Genomic DNA, 18,686 nt, shown 5'->3' with positions numbered 1-18,686 from the left:
AGTGTCCATACAATTGCCGTAAACTCCAGCTTACTCGATTGATATTTTTTCCCGTCTCTGTAGTCTTCTTACTCTCACAGTAAACTAAATGTCATTTGTTATCGTTTCCGAGCTGATGCAACATGCAAACTATACCATCTGCACATGCATCGGTGCAAACTTCAGTTTTCATTTCAGGATTATGAAGAGCCAAAATTGGTTGATTCGCCACTAGTTTGTTCTCGCCTGTCTTTTTCTCCACTAGTATGACTATCTTGCTTCCGACACAATTCCATTTTCTTTCCGTTCATCCGCAATTTATTTAATAGCTGCTTTTTCAGCGACATCCGTTTGATATGGTTTCATGCAGATGGGCTTTCTTCTACTTCTCTAATATGTATTTTTAATCTGTACTTCCATTTCTGTCAATTAAGTGCATCCTTGTAGTCGTAAACCCATGAAATTGAGTCGGCTGTTCAACGACGGTTATAATATAAAATAAAAAGTAAGTGCATCCTAACCCTGAAATGTTCATAGCAAAGCAACCTCTATTTTCACTTAATAATTGAACCAAGTTTTGCTTCCGTTAATTTCTAATAAACGAAACAAATTTTATTTAAATATCGTAATTTTATACAAAACCTAGATTTACATTGGCCACTAAGAGGTTACAAAGCCAGTACTAGTGACATTTTATATTAATTTGAAATTAACATTTTCGAAAATTAGTATAAATAATACATAACTAAAAACAAAAAAAAATTATATGTCAAGTTAAAATTTAAAATTAAAAATTTTATGCACAAGAGAAAATTTGATACAATAAATGATTTAAAACTAATGAAATTACTAACTAAATTATAAAAAAATAGTATTAATATGAAAATCAAAACATTATACTAGAAAATTCAAACTCTGCCATACTGGAACTGAAAAAAGTATTTCGCTTCTAGCTATGGAAATAAAAATCAATATCGTCAATTTTTAATAAAAACCTAAACAAAACTTGCTTAAAATTATGATAATTGTTTATTGACTGCATTTCCAATGGCAAATTATCATAATTTCAGAGCTAAATAAAGAAAATGTTTTCGGTAAATTTCTTTATATAGCTCAACAATCGTAGTAGGGCGTCTATCTGAAACATTTTTTCTCTTTAATTTACAAAGTATTTATTTTGGAAAAGATATAAAATGAATCGGAAAAAGGATTTGTAGCAGATTTATGATAAATTTATGGATTTATAATTAGGTGTGCTAGTATTTATAGTGCAACTTAAAGTCTTTAGACAATGAGTTTATACAGAGATTACCGCAAATTAATTGTATGTATAGTCACTCCCCCAAGCTTTAATATCATAGTTAATAACAGAATAAAGAGTTATAAAAAAATCAATAGAAATTTTCCCTTTTAAGTAATAAAACTTATAAAGAACAAAAAAGAGTTTTTTAGAAATTTAATTGACGTGATTTTTCTATTTTAAATTGCAATCAATATACAAACCAAAATATTTAATAGGTTGTAAAGAATAGTTTAAATATGCATAGCATTCAGGCGAATGAAATTTAGACTTGAAATTAAAATTTGTATTCCTTTAGCTGAAATAAATGTATTTGGCCCTGTTTAAATTTAAAACTAAATTATTTGATGAAAACCAATTACCTATTTTAACTAAATATAGTTCAACTTGTGATTTAAAGGTATTTTTTATATTAGAATATAGCAAGAAAGAATCGTTGACATAAGTAATAAAAGATTCAAATAATTTTTTAAAGAAGGGCAATTCCACGAAAGTGTCAACTTTTAAGCGAAATTTTTTTTTATGAATTGCTTATTTTAATTTTAAAAATATGTTCAAAAATAGCTTAAGTCTACATATTGCTGTTTAATTTTTAATAATTTTAAGTTTTTTGAATCTGGCAGCATTCTAAAGTAATCACATGGCTGACAAGTGAATTCTTCACATTTGTGCTCAAATTGTTTTCTTGAAAAATACTTATAAAATAAAAGAAATGTATCTTTCTTTTGCAATATTTTGATAAAAATATGCATATAATACAAAATTTAAACATTTAAAACATAGCCTTTAAGTCATTTTAAGTTTAATATATTAAATAAAAGTAACTTTTTTGTGTCATTCCGTCACATGTTTTAGTATATTTTTTTAAATAGCAACTGCTTTTTTGAATGGAAATGTGTATATTTTGGAATATAAAGCAGATGTGGCATAAGAATCAATTAGAAATTGTAAAATTCTATGCATTTGATTATTAACTTCCAATAGTTAGCGTAACGGAATGACACATCTTCGGCGATGGAATGCAAAACGAGTCCTTGAGAAGCTTAGTCAAAAACTAGGGAATTTTTTTTTTTCAATTAACCTAATGGCTAAAACAGCTGTTGAAAGACAGATAAAATGTTGAAAAAGACCAAGATCCCCATTATATGATGAAGAAAAAAAAACAGAGAAAGAAAGGCAGAGAAGAAAGCTTCCGCGACAAAAGTTGGACTTAAAAAACTCAGAAGTGCAAACGCTGTTGTGCAGAGATTGTGTAAACAAAGAAAAAATCAAATTCTACCAATCTCTTCACATACAAATAATTTAAATTCATTATACAAATTCCTGCAGAGTCTTGGTAAAGCCATAAAAAAATTGTACACTCACTTCCAAAATCACCAATAGAGGTAAAAAAATTAATTCAGTCTTTATGTGAGAAGTGAACTCAAAAGAAACTAAGTGAGAAAAGTAATGTTGATGAGCTGTTTAATTTGGCTAAAAAAAGTTTACTGTCAAGATGATGTTAGTTACAAGCCCCCAAGTCTGAAGGATTCAGTCATAATACAAACTCTGACAGAGTAACGAAGAGTGCAGATGCAATATATACTTATGGCCTTAAAAGAGGCTTTTCATAAAGAAGCATATATTGATGTAAAGTGTGTCTTATCTCATTTTTGTTCTTATTCTTATTTTTGTTAAGTGTATTTCATTAATACCTCACAGCACATGCACCTATAAAAACCATGTAACTGTGATGTTGTTCTAAAAGGCCAAACAAGATGTTGGCTGCTGTAAAACGGCACATAATATGTAAAAGAATTTTATGATTTCATAAAGTCGAAGCAACAAATCGTTGAAGTTTTGTTTTTGTCCAGCTATTCTATTTAAGAGAGGGCAAAAGAGAATGACTTCAGCTAGACACTTGCTACATTAGCATTGCCAGGAACAAGAGACCTGCACTAGATGCTCATGTAGTTGAGAAGCGAATCATCAAAATTGGAATGCTTTCTAATTTTAACCAAAACCAAGTGTATGATTTGAAAAGCCACTGTTTTGAAGAGGAAATGGAAAATATGATTGAGGAGTATGCGGTCGGCTCTTTAATCATTGTCCCATACTGCGAAAAAAAAGTAGGCACATTTATATGCAGCGCAAATTACTTTGATAAACAAAGACGATTTAGATGTTAAAGTATTTAAAGAACATGGGACAAAAATTGATTTACGCATAAATTTCCTGAGAACGAAGATAAGATGTGACATTGGCAAGTTAGATATAAAACTTCTTCTAAAACAACCTAATTTTCAAATTGTTGAAATTTTAACTGATTCTTACGTAAATATTAATTCTGTTTATCTGTTACATTCTGTTTATCATTTACATATTAATAAAACATTTTTTAAATGAAGACTTTCTTCCACTAAACTTTTTGTCATTCCGTCACAGCAAATAGATGTTAATAACTGCTAGCCAACCTGAGGTTAATTTTCCAAATTCACACTTTACATTGCTTACACATTATACTAAAAGTAAAAAATAGTTCAGGAAAATAATAGTTGCAAAATTCACAGAAACTACCAGTTCTAAGCAGCATGCCGAAAGCTTGGTTGCCAAAATGTCATTCCGTCACACAAGTAAAAAGTTCATAAAATTAAAAAAATTAAGTAAAAGTTCATAAAATTAAAACAATTAAGTAAAAGTTCATAAAATTAAAAATAAAAAAAATACAAAATTCTTTTTTTTAGACTAACTTTTAGTGTCCAATAAATCAGAGTTTCTTCAAGTGTGAGTCGAGATCTCGATTGGGATCGCGAAATCTGCAGCTGACTTTCAAAAATTACAGCAAAAATTTTAGCAATTTTGATATTTCTGCTATATATCATAATCATCTTGCAATTATCAAATATTGTTATACAATGTATCTGAAATTCGATGTAGATAAGATAACACCTTAAAGAATTTACCCATGTAAAAGAATTTTTTTTTTTACTTTATTATAATTCTAAGTTTGTTACTATTTAACGTTTTCACGCTGTTCTATGCCATAAAATTAAAAATTGAAGTTAATGACCTAAGACAGATGCTGGTTTTGGTAAATTTATACCTACTACGAAAAAACAAGCAGAACACATATTAATACGAAAAGGTGATGAAGATGAAAAAGTCTCTCATGTTCAAACACACTTAAAAGACCATGGTTATGGTATTGAAGTTGCTACTGTTTCCCTCACTCGTGTGTCGGATTTGCGCAATGCTTATGGGGTCCCCCACCTAAAAGTTTAAGAAACCCTGCTATAAAGGAACTTTAGTGTCTTGTATTGCTGAAACATCCATTCCATTGAAATAATTATTGCTAAGTACATAAACACGCTTAAGCAATAATTATTTTTATGATTTATAAATACTTTTTAATTAAAAAATTTCTAATTATAAACGCAATTTATCGACTTTCGTGTGGATTTTCCATCTTCGAAAAGCACAAAGGTTTTTCCTAATAAAATATCGGCGCAGTGTATCATTTAGGTTAATTAATGCTGTAACGATTTCTATCATACATCATTGCTTCGTCCTTCAGAATTTTTTACACAACAAAATACTAAATTAGAAATTAGTTCAGTTGATTTTAGTAACATCATTTATTACATCACATACAACATCAAAAGCTATATAACATCGTTTACAGTAGTCTTCACTAATTCACAGAAGTGTAGCTAATTGTTTTGTTGTTGGCCTCATTTTGTTAATAATTTGTTAAAAAATAAATTTCATTTTGTTAAAAAATAAATTTCAACTTTTGTTAATTTTATGCAGTTTTTATTAAATAAAGAAGAAAAAAATTAAAACAAAATTATTTATTTGTAAGCCTACGTTTAAACTTTTATTACATAAGCACATAGTACTGATCACTTTTTAGAATCGGAATTTCAAAACATTCTTTTAAAATAATTATTAAAGTTGTCATCAAAATAATGAATTGTATGAATTTAATGCAGTTTTAATAGAGATAATACATTGGAAATAAAACAAAACTTTTATTTTATTTAGAAATCCATTTTTTATTATTTTTTGTAACTTTTTAAAATTTGTAAAATATTGTAATGTTATAGTAGGTAACAGCTTCTGCTGCGTGGTAAATTCTCGCTGATATTTATAATTCGAAAACTTGTTTTGTTCAGAAATTAAACTTTCTGCCCTCATTTGAGTATATTTCTAATTCTAAGTTTTCTAAATGTGTCATACGATAGATTCTCTGGCCATTGTTTCTCAAGATATCACCCTTAACAATTAGCTATTGATCATAAGCTTTCTTGACTCCTTTTACTTCTTTAGTTCAATGATTCTTTCTCTACCATGAGATATTTTTCAACCCCTTTCACTGTGAAAACGATTTCCACAAACTGCGTTATTACTAATAAAAGCTTTTAACATTTACGACCTCAACCCGATATCTCAAATCGTCACAAACAGCTATTTCAGTATTCTACGCCATTACTTTACAAACGAAACTTTAATTCAAACAAATCGGTTCTATAAACGCTAATTTTCTGAAAATGTATTGCATACGTTTGCCACGTTCTGCTATAGCGAAGAGAATAAATCGATGCCGATGTTAAATGAAATTTAACACGTTGAATGCCACGCTAATTTTACATGGCTTGCCCGTCTGGCCAAACAGTATATAACAGTACGAACAAACTCAGTTCCGGTGACCCCCATGACATTCAACGTGTTAATGAAGCATTAAAAGTATGAGGGTAATTCGGAATAAAAGCTCCGATTTCTCATAAAACATAGACCATCACAGTTTTTCCCCCAATTCCTTACATGTTTCATTATTTTTCTACATACGTACACTACTTGCTTTTAAGTAAATATTACTTAACCGACATTTTATAGCTCAGCAATTATTTGTTTTAGGTGGAAACTCTGCGATCCGCAATTGACTACATACGTCAGTTAAGGCAAATTCTTCATCAGCAGCCAGATCCTTCTTATTACTACCCACCACAACAAAGATATGTACAAGATATCGGATATCGCTATGATTTTGGATGTCCATGCAGTGAGACAGTGCCTGAATACATGTTTGATGCAAGTACTGAAATGATAATACCATATGGAACAGATGCATATGTTATGTGATAGAGAAAATTTTTTGGTAAGTTTTTTTCTGTAATCGCAATTAAGCATTTTTGTTTATCTTTACTTCAAGCTGAGTATTTATAGGGAGATGTGAAATCTTAAGGCTGATTCTAAATGCTCTGTTGGTAACGCTTTTTGGCGAACAATATGGTTTATTGAGCATTCATAGGGAGATGTGAAATCTTAAGGCTGTTTCTAAATGCTCTGTTGATAACGCTTTTTGGCGAACAATATGGTTTATTGAGTATTCATAGGAGATGTGAAATCTTAAGGCTGTTTCTAAATGCTCTGTTGGTAACACTTTTTGGCGAACAATATGGTTTGTTAATTTTTGTATAAATGTTGAAAGTTTGTAAAGTTTTTCATAATTGCTGGTTAAGTTTTGCTCATCTTAGCCAGCACCCACCATTGCAATTATGGAAAAAAAAGCGTTTTTAATCTAAAGTTTTTAATACTCGTAAAGTTACACCAACCCTACATTGTTTGCATTTTAAAAAATATGCAACAATTGTGAAAATTTCATTGATTTAAATTATTTTCTTCCAGGCAGAAAAATATCGCTAAACTACTGAATTTTTAAATGTTTAATAATTTAAGTAATAATTAAGTCAAATTAAGTTTTAAAACCTTCTAGTAATCTTTCTGATTTTAAAGTATACTTAAATTTTTATGACAAGATAAAATATTAAAATAGAGATTTGCTTTAAAGCTCTTAAACTGTTTCTTTTTATTGTCCTTGATGAGATAAATATGAATGGCTTTTGTGTCAATATTTCATAAGCAGCTAATAAACTAAAAATTCATATAAAAACTAGTTTCGCTATTCCACGATGATTGTATTGATATTTCCTACTTTTTCCGTCTAGCTTAGTTTCTAGCATCCTTTGAACAGTTTGCTTAAATTACTGAGTATAACCGATTGCGTTATTAAAATCTACATTCAGCGCAACTTAAGATATTTTTATTGGCTACCTTTATTAAGCAGAAGTTTGGTTGTTGGTACCACAAAAAATGGGGCTCGTGGATTTAATTTTGAAATTTATCATCATCATATTTGGCACAACAGCCCAAAGTGGGTCAAGGCTTTCTGCTAAAAATTTCTCCGGGACAACTTTTTTTTTTACCTGCACTGCTGTCTTTTATTCCAATCACTTTGAAATCGGATTTAAAAAAATCGATCGTAATTTTAGACTTTCCTCTCTTTCGACTAGTGAAAAATTTTGACATAAATTCTTTGTTGGATCTTTTTCATCCGTTTTGCATCCAGATCTTTCGTTTAATTTTAAAAGTATTGATGATATCGGGCTCTTTTAAAATTCTATAGATTTCTGACTTAAAACGATTCGAAATAAATACTATGGAATTTTATAAAAGGAAAACGCTTTAATTACGATATTTACAATAATTTTGGAAGCCTAATGAAAATTCGAATTACTAATCAAAATATACCACTATTGTAGAGTTGAGTTGTAGGCTGTTGATACTTCAACAACCTCCCACCTTGCAATTCAGGTGATTGCAACATTTTATAAGTTTAGTCTATTGGGAATTTTAACACGTCGACCAATTCTAGTGACGCAATTTGTTACTAATTTGGTGGGAAATTCATCATCTTCACTAGAATCGGGGTCATTTACAGCTTCAGGTTGCAGAGGTCTAGATATTTCTTCTCTTTTCTGAACAACGAATAATGGTAGCCTTTCAGAACTACTAATTTCCAGGGAATATAATTTCTGAAATGGTCTCAATTTCTCTCCTTCAGCTGTTCTTACTTTGGCGACCCTTGAATGTCCATCTGCACCAGAGAGAACTTCAACTATGATTCCTGAAAGCCAGTTACACTGATTAATTTTTTGAAAAATTTTACCAACTGTGCCAAGTACACTGGATTTCCATTTCTTGCGCCAATGACTGAACTTTTCTTTCAATCTTGCTTTGTTAGCACTGTAATTTTCCCCATATCTTTTGCAGTTATACTCGTTCTCGTTGATTCGACGATGAAAATTATAATTGGCACTCATCTTAACCTTTATTCGTAACAGCTTTAATTTTTCTTGAAATCTTTTGCGATTTAGTTTCAATCGCATATGGATAAATTTATCATGAATAATATTTGGCGACTCTTTTAAGTTTTACTCTTTGCATAACACCAATTCTACCAAAGTGCTTTTTTCTTTTCCTTTTGGCATTGATTTTTCGCCATTGGCTCATTTTCTGGTCAATTCCATTCTTAACAAAGTTCTTATGAAAGATTTTTACTTGTTAAGCATTTGCTGGAGTTTTCTTTCTGAACAAAATTGTTCATTCCTACACTGCAAATTAACCACTTTGGTTTCAATTTTATCTTTAGCACTATTTGATACTATTTTAGTCAAAAATCTTTTCTCTGTAACTAATGCCTTAGTCCCCATTTTGTCACCGACAATCTCTGGCAAACTTTTGCTACCTTTATTGGAATCAATCTTCATCTTTTCTTCCATAACTGATGATTCAATACTAACATGATCTTTAGTAGATTTTACTTCCGAAATCCTTACATTTCCTTCTTCTCTCTCGCAAACTTTTTTATTTTCAACCAAAATTATTTCACAATTTACCGACGAAAAAATATCTGCATATGATGCTTCTTTCTGGCTCTTTGGGTGTGCTATTTCTTCTTCTAGAATTTCTACCACAAGACTGACTCGATTGACTTGGCAATCATCTTTTTCATCTCAACTTTTTCTTGGATGATTTGATATTCCTTTTCTTCTACAACCTTTTCTTTCTCTCTAGAAACTTCATCTTTTGGTACTGCACTTTTTACTTCTGTGTTTAATACACATGGACTAACATAATACATACTTATTAAGCCCATCTCTTATCTCTATGTACTGGTTTTAATCAACAAAAACACTAAAAATTATAAATAAATTATTAAATGTTCATTAAAAGTGATACTTTAAATAAATATCTACTTAATATATGCTGTTTTAATTAAAATTCTTATATTTGATGCATAGTTGGAACTGAATAATTCAAGTAACCCTTAAAAATTACTCGCTTATTTTTTATTTATTTATTTCTTTGAATTGATAAAAATTAGAATTTAGAAACAAATTCTAACAACTTAAAATTATTTATGTACTGCATACATAAGTAAATAAATTATAAGATATTCAATAAAATATAAATAAGTTGAATAAATTGTGAATAAATGAGTATTTACCTCACATAAGTGAGCTCCCCTTACAGGCTGTCAGTCACATCTTTTGCAATTTATTACCCATTCCTTCTTTCTTTCAAGATCTGATGGAAATCTAAACATTCAAAAGCTTCTTTTTTTTAACAGTTTATTTACACAATTCACCACCCATATTAATAATTTTAAGTATCGAAATAGACTTCTAACTCTTCCTATATTAATAATTTTAAGTATCGAAATAGGCTTCTAACTCTTCCTATATTAATAATTTTAAGTATCGAAATAGGCTTCTAACTCTTCCTATATTAATAATTTTAAGTATCGAAATAGGCTTCTAACTCTTCCTATATTAATAATTTTAAGTATCGAAATAGGCTTCTAACTCTTCCCATATAAAAATTTCAAGTATCGAAATAAGATTGTAACTCTTCCTACATTAATAATTTTAAGTATCGAAATAGGCTTCTAACTGCTCCCATAATAATTTTAAATATCTAAATAGGACTCCAATTCTTCCCATATTAATAATTTTAAGTATCCAAATAGGCTTCTAACTCTTCCGTTAACAATACGTAACTGACGAACTTGTTTGCTTCAAAATGGCGGACAGTTCATCTTTTACAATAGAGGAGCCTTAAATTGTCACCACCATAACATTGGTAACGTAATTGTGAAGTTATAACTTCTACAACTCTTCTGCTGCGGGTATTTTTTAGTTAATGACATTTGTCGATGTCAGTTACTTCTTTAGAATTTTCAGCTTTTTTTATCGTTTAATTGAGCAATTTTTTAAACTTTTTTTTAATTGTTTTTAAATATTTTTGAAGTCATATTTTGTAAAATTTCAACTATCCTTTCCTCTTGCAAAACGTATTTTATGCACTTGTTTGTTCAACAAGAACTTTATTAGCTGAGATTTCGTCCTCTCACCGAGTGGAACAATATATCTCACCTTGAATATGTCCAGATATTTAAAGCTAGTTACATGGACATTTAGTTATTGTAACAAAAGCGTTTTATAGACATGTATCCAATCCAGCATTATCTATATATTGATGCCTAATATTATTTATTAGTTTTTTTAATAACTGACCATCTCTTTGCTCTTAAAATAAGTAAAATGTGGTTTTCAAAAACGCATCATTAAATAATGGAAAAATCCTCACTTCAGATATTAGTAAATGTAATACAACTTTTATATGCTCAATCACATTATGTGAAAATATTTTGCTGCAAAAACATTAAAAATGTTTTGCTGAGACTTAACTTTGAATTATTATCACATAACAGTATTTTAGGATTCTTAAATTTCAATGACATATAGTCAATCATTTTTAATTCGGCTAATGGGGAAAAATTCATCAAAAATGCCTGCATCAAATTAGAGATTTGTTTGTAAATGTTCTTTTAGGGTTCTAAAAATTTATTGTGAAAACAAAGCAATTAAGTTAATGAATTCCTGTCTGGGAATTTCATTTGAAATATAGGACATTTCATTAAAAAATATTTATTAAGTTTTCACATTTTTATTTTACTTAATACAACATCAATAAGAAGAAAACGATATCAATTGCAATTTCATAAAAATGTTTCCCAAAAGAATGATTCTACTTTAGCTATTTAGTTCTGAAATTTCTGGATCAATCAATAGTAAAGTTTTAATTCATGTCTCAATACTCATGGGGTCAAGGATTTTGTCTACAGCTGATCTGCCATGTGAAAACAAATTAGTTAAACCAATAATTTTTTAGAAATTAAAATTTAAGTGTGTATTATTTTATTTAAAATATCGATACGCTTAGGCATCTCTTTTTCTTACACCTGATACAACATCATTAACAAGAAAAGAGTTACCAAATTGTTTCATATTCACTTAAGTTTCGTATCCACGTAGTTTCATATTCACTTAAAAAAAAAAAACTCTGTTAATTATGAAATTTTGGCATCTATCACTTGAGTTTTCATTCATGTCTCAACGGTTGCGGCAATCTTACTGATCAAAGAAAAGTAAAGGTCGAAAAGCCAGAAACAAAACAAGAAACAAAGGTAGTAATTAAGAGAACTTTCGCAAGTCCTCCCCCTCAACTCCGGTGTCCGATGCCGCTTTCTTGTTTTAAGCATAATCGGAGAGTGACAACCGTAACCGTGGTCGTGAGGAGAAGCTAGATCGCGTGACAGAGATAGCGGATATCGCATGTAAACAGAAGAAATTTCTCATATTTCGGGAGAGATAATCTTTTCATTCCGTTTACACGGTACATCATCGTAAATTATTTGCACGATGTTAATTAACATTTCACAAAACAGAATGGAAAACGAAAATAAAGGAACACTTTATTGATTATTTTGATACATGTTTCTAGCAGAATGCAACAACACTTGAAATTTTAAAAGCGAGCTCTTATATCTTAATTTAATATCTTATAAATACATGACTCTGCCTGCTGCTCTAAATGCTTTGGTGCTGTCTAATTTTGATCTTATATCATATTGTTCCTTAGAAAAAAAGGGCAAATATGGCTTAATTCTGGTTTTTTCAAATAATTTTCCTATAATGCTGAGAAATGTGTTTCCTATTTTGAGATATGAAACTGTCTAGATTTGATTAAATTGTGATGTTTGAGGAATATGACTATTGGATTTTCATTTTATTCCATAACTAGCCGCCTAAGGCGGCCAGCTGTCCGCCACGCTAAAGGTTTTCACAAATAAAGTTTTATAAAGTTTTATAATAAAATTCTCAAATAAAGTTTTTCACAAATAAAGGTTTTCACAAATAAAGTGTTCCTGCCTTGGAATTTTGCTTTCATGTCCAGTTCTGCTGCAGACAAAAGTTAAACTTTTCTCCACTTTGATAAATGTAAGCTAATGCGAACCTTACAATTAAATTATTAATTCCTTCGTATATTATTGGTTTAAGTTGTCGAAAATTATAATTTCAATTGTAAGGTTCGCATTAGCATACATTTATAAGAGTGGAGAAAAGTATATGCATTTTTTTATTCGCGATCGCAACGCTCGAGTACGCCGTCTAGCGGGAGCCTGTAAATATCGGACATTAATTTATCACGTTTTCATTTAGTTCCATCAAAGTCATTGACTGAATCAGACGCCATTTTTTAGCAGCAAATAAGAAACAAAATTTCCCTAAGGAAAAGGCCGAACAACTTGAAAAAAATCTCCAGAATATTAGTAAATCTTTCAGGAACAGAACACGCCAAACATTTGAAGAAAAATTCCTCAATAATTTTTAATTTCTATTATCAACAAACTTGCAACTGATGACTTCCGATTTCGGATACTGTTACAGATGTGTGTATTAAGGTAAAATGCATTTCTTCTGTCTTCAATTCATTACGAATTAAAGTGAAGTCAACATTGCTTTCGTCATGCCAGTGAATAAATATGAATTCAGAACATACAGAATTGTAATAGTTATAGCATATTCTTCTTCGTTATAGAATAGTATATATTTCTGTATCCATATAATTCGTAAAACAACAATAAAAAATTATCCAAGTTACTTGAAATAGTGCCATTTGTACTGATTCTTAATTAATTTAAATCGTTTTCTTGGTAAGTTTTTTTTTAATTTTGAAAGAATAAGTTCAACTAGAATTCAGCTATTCTGTTTTTAGCTACATATTCAAATTCATATCAATTATAAAATTTTGCTGTGTAGTATGATATCTAAAAGTAATGAAGGGATAAACTATGTATCTGTTATTTGAGAATAAAGTTTTCAAACAAGGAACTTATCATTTTGGAATTCTCCGGGAATTATAAATCAGGTAAGTGCAATGATTTTTACAATAAAAAATTGCTTGTAAATATTTTTTTTTCATTTGATGATGGTTCTCTACAGAATGGTTTTTTACGTCTGATTAAGAACTATAAGAATAATAAAAAAAGAAACAATATGAAAGTTTTTATTTCAATGTTAAGAATTTTTAAAATCGTTTTTTTTATCCTAAGAATTCTTTATTTTCCGTTTTTTAGTTTATAATTTTTTGATAAAAATTGTTCTCAAAATACTTTTTTTGAAAAATTAAATGGTTAATTATGTGTTTATGTATACTTCTTGTATATTCCAATGTTTGAAGTAATATGATTCAGAAAAATATGGAATAAAAATTCGGTACTTTCGTATTAACGCCACCGCCGCTACAGATTTGGCGGTTTTTAAGTGCCGCCAATCTACACTTAAAATTTCTGCGACAATTCATAAAATAAAACACTTTATTTAAAATCAAAATAGTTAATCGGATTTCGGTGGAAAATGAGCCGACATAGAGTTTAGCATAGATTCAAAACAATCATATCGCCATATGAACTCTGATAAATAAGATTCCAAATGAAATAACATTTCCAAAACGTACGTTTACCAAGATAAAGTTTCATGTTGCGGGAATTGGTACATTTCCGCTTTTTCGGTAAAATATTTCCCTCCTGAAAAAATAAAATTGCATCTTGTTTTGTTTTTGGCAAATCCCAAAGACGAATTTTCGTAGCACTAAAAATGGCGACAAAAAAGAATTGTTTTTTTGTTTTTGTTTCGTCAGCATTCTTTATTTTACGTTTCTTAGTTTCTAAATAATGATTTTTATTGAAACTTGAAATTTTTTGATAGAAATTGTTGTCAAAAAACTCTGTTTACGAAATTAAATTTTATAAAATTATGAGGCTTATGTATACTTTTTGTTCATTTTAATATTTGAACTAATATGATTCTTAAAACTATAGAATGTAAAGTTTAAATGGGCCTTTCATGTTATATCATTAAATTTAGTAATACTATTTCTCGGGCATTAGGTTTTAACTCTTATAAGAATATACATATTTTTTTCTGTTAATGTACAAATATTTTTCCGATGTTTTTTGGATATTCCTTCTCTAATAAAAAGAGATACCATTTGTTTTCGTTTGCATAAGAAAGGATATTAAACATTTTTCTTTTTTAAATTTAATAAGCCACATTAAAGAAGGAACGTTGCAATGCTACACGCTACATTAACGACGTCTCCAGAGTAACTGAATGACGGTTCATATAGAAATCGCAGGTAAGCGTCTCATACAACAACGCCCCCTATAGTTCGTTGCGATCGCGAATAGTTTTTTGAATATGGCTCTTTGAAGACGAAAAAGCATAGATTTTCTTACAAAATGACTGATAACTAAAAAACTAATCCAACATTTTGAAAAAGAAAAACAATACTTCTTCATTATGTCAAAACACAATTATGTGCCGAGTTTCTCGTGCCTGGGCGAGGCTTCTGGGGCGATATATTGTGATTACAGACACACACACAGCCGCGTTTATTATTATGTATAGATAATTACATTTCATTTGTGGTTTTAAAGATATGAGCTAAATAATTGCAAAACTTACTAGAGTTGAAGTACACAGCGAACTGGTAAGTTTTTAGCATGATATTAGTGATTTGATTCCCTCGTGGTATCTTTCATGCTGTCAATTTATTAATAAAATATTGTGACAGTTTATTATATCTTATGTTTGTACATTCTGTAATTGGTAAAAGCTAGAATTAGGTTATCACAACATGTAGTTTTTACTGTCTCTATAACGGAGCCTTTTATTTCAGGTTATTGGTAATTTTACTTGATGTTGCCAAAATGATTTAACTTTAATACATAAATAATCCTGACAGTTGTTTTATTTACGTCTGTATTTGGGTAGCTGTCTTTTGTTTGATTTTTTGCATTCATTTTCTATGTTGAATTTCATTTACGTTGTTAGAAGATTGTGACTATAGTAAAAAATCGTTGTTGCTAATTCGTAAGCCACACATGTAACTTACGTTTGAAGATACGGAAATCGATTGTCGATGTTTGATCTTCAAGTTCAACTTTATAATCAGAGAAATAAACTTTTATAATTAGAATTTGTATTTAGGATTTTAAGAATTGCGAAATAAACTGTTTTATGACCTATGTTTGGCTTAGAAATAAAAATTTTACTTATACCTAGTTAAATCGTTATTCATATACTTTTCAAAAAGTGTTACACTTACATTATAATCTTTAAAATGTGGTAAGGTAGAGAATGCAACATTAAAAAGAGAGCTGCTTAATGACTATTCAACTAATGATTGGATTTTCGTGTACTAGAACTGAAACTTAATTGTTCAGGGGCCTAAACATGTTTAATTGATGTACACGATGTTTCAAGCTTCGAAATCACAAAACGTACATTCTCTAAAGTAACATGCTTTTTTTTCTAGACAATTTTGGATTCGGAAACTCAAACTATATTTTTTAACGGCAGGCACTGAACTGTTGTTCTTTGCCTCGGAAGATTCCGGAAGTGTAGCTCTTTAACGTTACCCGATGGGCACCTGTGAACCTAAGTCACGGAGGCGAGCAACATTACTTACGCCACACTGCCACAGATAACAGTTCATGGAGTGGGAAACATTCACACAATAGAGGACATCATACAGGGAGGAACATCCATGTTTTAAGCGGGATTCGAACCCACAACATTTGACTTCGCAGTCAGGCACGCTAATGACTTGTCCACCTGGCCGGCAAACTCAAACTATTAGTAAATTAAATAATTGTAAAATATAATTTTTTACATCTTGAGTAAACACTTTTCGTTTTTTTAGTGTATGGCAAAATACTTAGAAAGTGAAATTAACATTGACAGGCCTAAATTTCAGATCGCTTTCCTGACCAAACTAATAGGACCATATTTACCAGATTGCGGCTACCCCACCCTGCCCGTATTTTGAGAGTCGGGAATCCGAATCCGTCCAAAAAAAGGCATGTTTGTGTCTGATCTCGCAACCTAAAATACCGTATGCACTAATTAGCATATTTAAGGTTAGGTCTTCGAATCATTAAAATTGAATCTTAATACGCCTTATTTGAATAGTGAGGCAACTCCATCTCTGTACATTTTGAGATGCATCATAACCTTATAATTAATGGATGAAATTGTTTTTCTTATCTTGTTTGATTACTGGCGGCCTCAATTTTGCAGTAAAAATATTCTGAAAATGTATTAGTTTTAAAATAAGATATTAATGACTTGTATGAGTTTGAAAGTGAAGGAATTTCGATTTTTTTAAAAGTGCATCTAGTTCAATATTCAAATATTTCTAATATATAATTTCAAATATTTTAAATATTTCACTTTCTATTTTTATAATGTTTAATTTGCTTTTAGTTATTATATACTATTAAGTGTGTCAAAAATATTCGAAAAAAAATTTACAGTTATTATTTCAGGTATAGAGACATGGAGAGGAAATAATTATTCTTCGAAACTGGTCTGACTGAAAATGAAATGTTTGCAACTGATTTAAAAACAGAATACGCTTATATTAGCTAATACTTGTGATACTTTTTAAAAATGAATATATGTTTATGTTAGTACTATGAGTTTTTGTAGAATTTATGCTTTTGTTTTATGTGCTTTATTACGTATAGTGAACAAGAAGGAATGTTGTTATTTGTTCATAATTAATATTGTGTAAATATATGCCTAAAAAGTGACTACATATGAACTCGTTGAAGTACATTCTAGACTTTTATAAATTTTTGTTGTGGAAAAAACAAATAAAATTTTAATAAGCCTATTGGAATTTAACGGTCTGTTTTTAACCACCATCTATCTATTAAATAACGAAAAAAAAATTTTTTAGTGTTCAGAAAAAGCAAGCCGCTTACAGTTATAGCAAATAACAGAAAGATCTTTTGTATGTTTTTCGTCTCGTAACATGCAATTTCAAGTATCGTTAGATTCAAACAAGATTCTTTTTATTGAGATTCGGCACAATTTTCTTAACCCCTTAACAATCGGTTAATTTTCATGAAAACGGTCATAAAAGTGCCAATTTTTTTTATCGTCTATCAAATACACGTATATCCTGGTGCTTCCACCTGGTGTGTAAAATGAGAAATAAAATGTTTTCCGGGCAAAAGAAATTCATTAGTTTTACTCTTATTGGCGCGTTACTGCTGAACACTCCAGCCCGGAAATTTCACAGGAGCGAGAAAGAAGGGGTTAATAAGCTGATCGGACAACAGAAAAATCATGAGAACATCCTTCAATATCGGGGGATCTGTGTTGTTTTGAGGATGTGGATTGGTCCCATCATTGAGACGAGCAATAACATGAGCCAACATGTTTACTTTATAATTCTGGATGATGTTGCATTTCAATCACATCTTATTGATGAATATGCTGTAGATTTCCCTATTTTTCTAAATGACGGCAAAGTCAATCAGGCTAGGAGTCTATGTTACTTGTTTCTTAAACAATCACCAACCTTCTTACAAGACGATTGGTCTGCAAAATCATCTGTTTTAAGCCTTATAATAATTTGTTGGATGCTAAATAAAACAGCGAATCAGCATAACAGAAAATATGTCCGCTTTTGTGGTTTGAAATATCGATATGACAGATCGCTTGGAAACAATTATTTTTAGATCGTCATAATTCCATTTTTAAGTATTGTCAGAATGATATAGGTACTCTGTTTTTATAAATTTATACAAAAAGGGCATTACATAGTTGATTAACTAACCTAATTGTAATACATTTTAATGTATAATATATGTTTTTGAAATGCTGTATGTTTTATTTTTCATAACGAAAATTGGAATAAATATTACTGTTCTTGCTATTTTTTCTTACATATGTGATAATTTTATATTAATGATTCTTTTAATAATTAAAGAGGTGAGTGGTCGAAAGTTTTAAGTGACATTTTAGTGAATTTGAATTCAATTCAAACATGTTCAAAAGCTTTGAATACGTTACACTATAGGAAATAAAGATAATGAAAAAAACTAAACACATCCTGCTGAAAAAATTCATTGAAAAATGAAATGATGCCATGAAAAATTGCACAAAATTTGTTAAGTTCTTCATGGGGTCTAGTTTTACTCATATATGGCACAAATTTAACATTGGTCAAAGATTATGCTTTGCCTTTATTTCTTGCCTAAATGATTTCAGTTGACAAAATCAATAAATTCCTAACACTAATTTAAACTGTTCGTGTCATAGCTGTTGCAATCTTGGTGTTTTAATATGTTGCTAAAGAACAGGTTTATTTAGATTGTTCATTG

General features: G+C 29.8%; 1 protein-coding gene across 2 annotated transcripts in view; it reads left to right on the top strand.

Moving 5' to 3' along the window:
* The window catches only part of LOC139426762 (achaete-scute homolog 5), a 29,875-nt gene extending 11,568 nt beyond the window's left edge, over positions 1-18,307 (top strand). For both annotated transcript variants that reach the window (XM_071186654.2, XM_071186653.2), the window contains exons 3-4: positions 6,176-6,416; positions 16,839-18,307. In XM_071186654.2, coding sequence (XP_071042755.1) covers positions 6,176-6,400 — 225 coding nt within the window. In that variant the 3' untranslated portion in view covers positions 6,401-6,416; positions 16,839-18,307. The remainder of the gene's footprint in view (positions 1-6,175; positions 6,417-16,838) is intronic.
* The last annotated feature ends 379 nt before the right edge of the window (positions 18,308-18,686 follow it).

Source organism: Parasteatoda tepidariorum, chromosome 9 (assembly GCF_982258835.1).
Source record: "Parasteatoda tepidariorum strain Cologne lab strain chromosome 9, Ptep-v5.0, whole genome shotgun sequence".
In the NCBI taxonomy this organism is placed as follows: Eukaryota; Metazoa; Arthropoda; class Arachnida; order Araneae; family Theridiidae; genus Parasteatoda; species Parasteatoda tepidariorum.
Note: the sequence above shows the minus strand (reverse complement) of the source record. Positions and strands in the feature narration are given on the sequence as shown.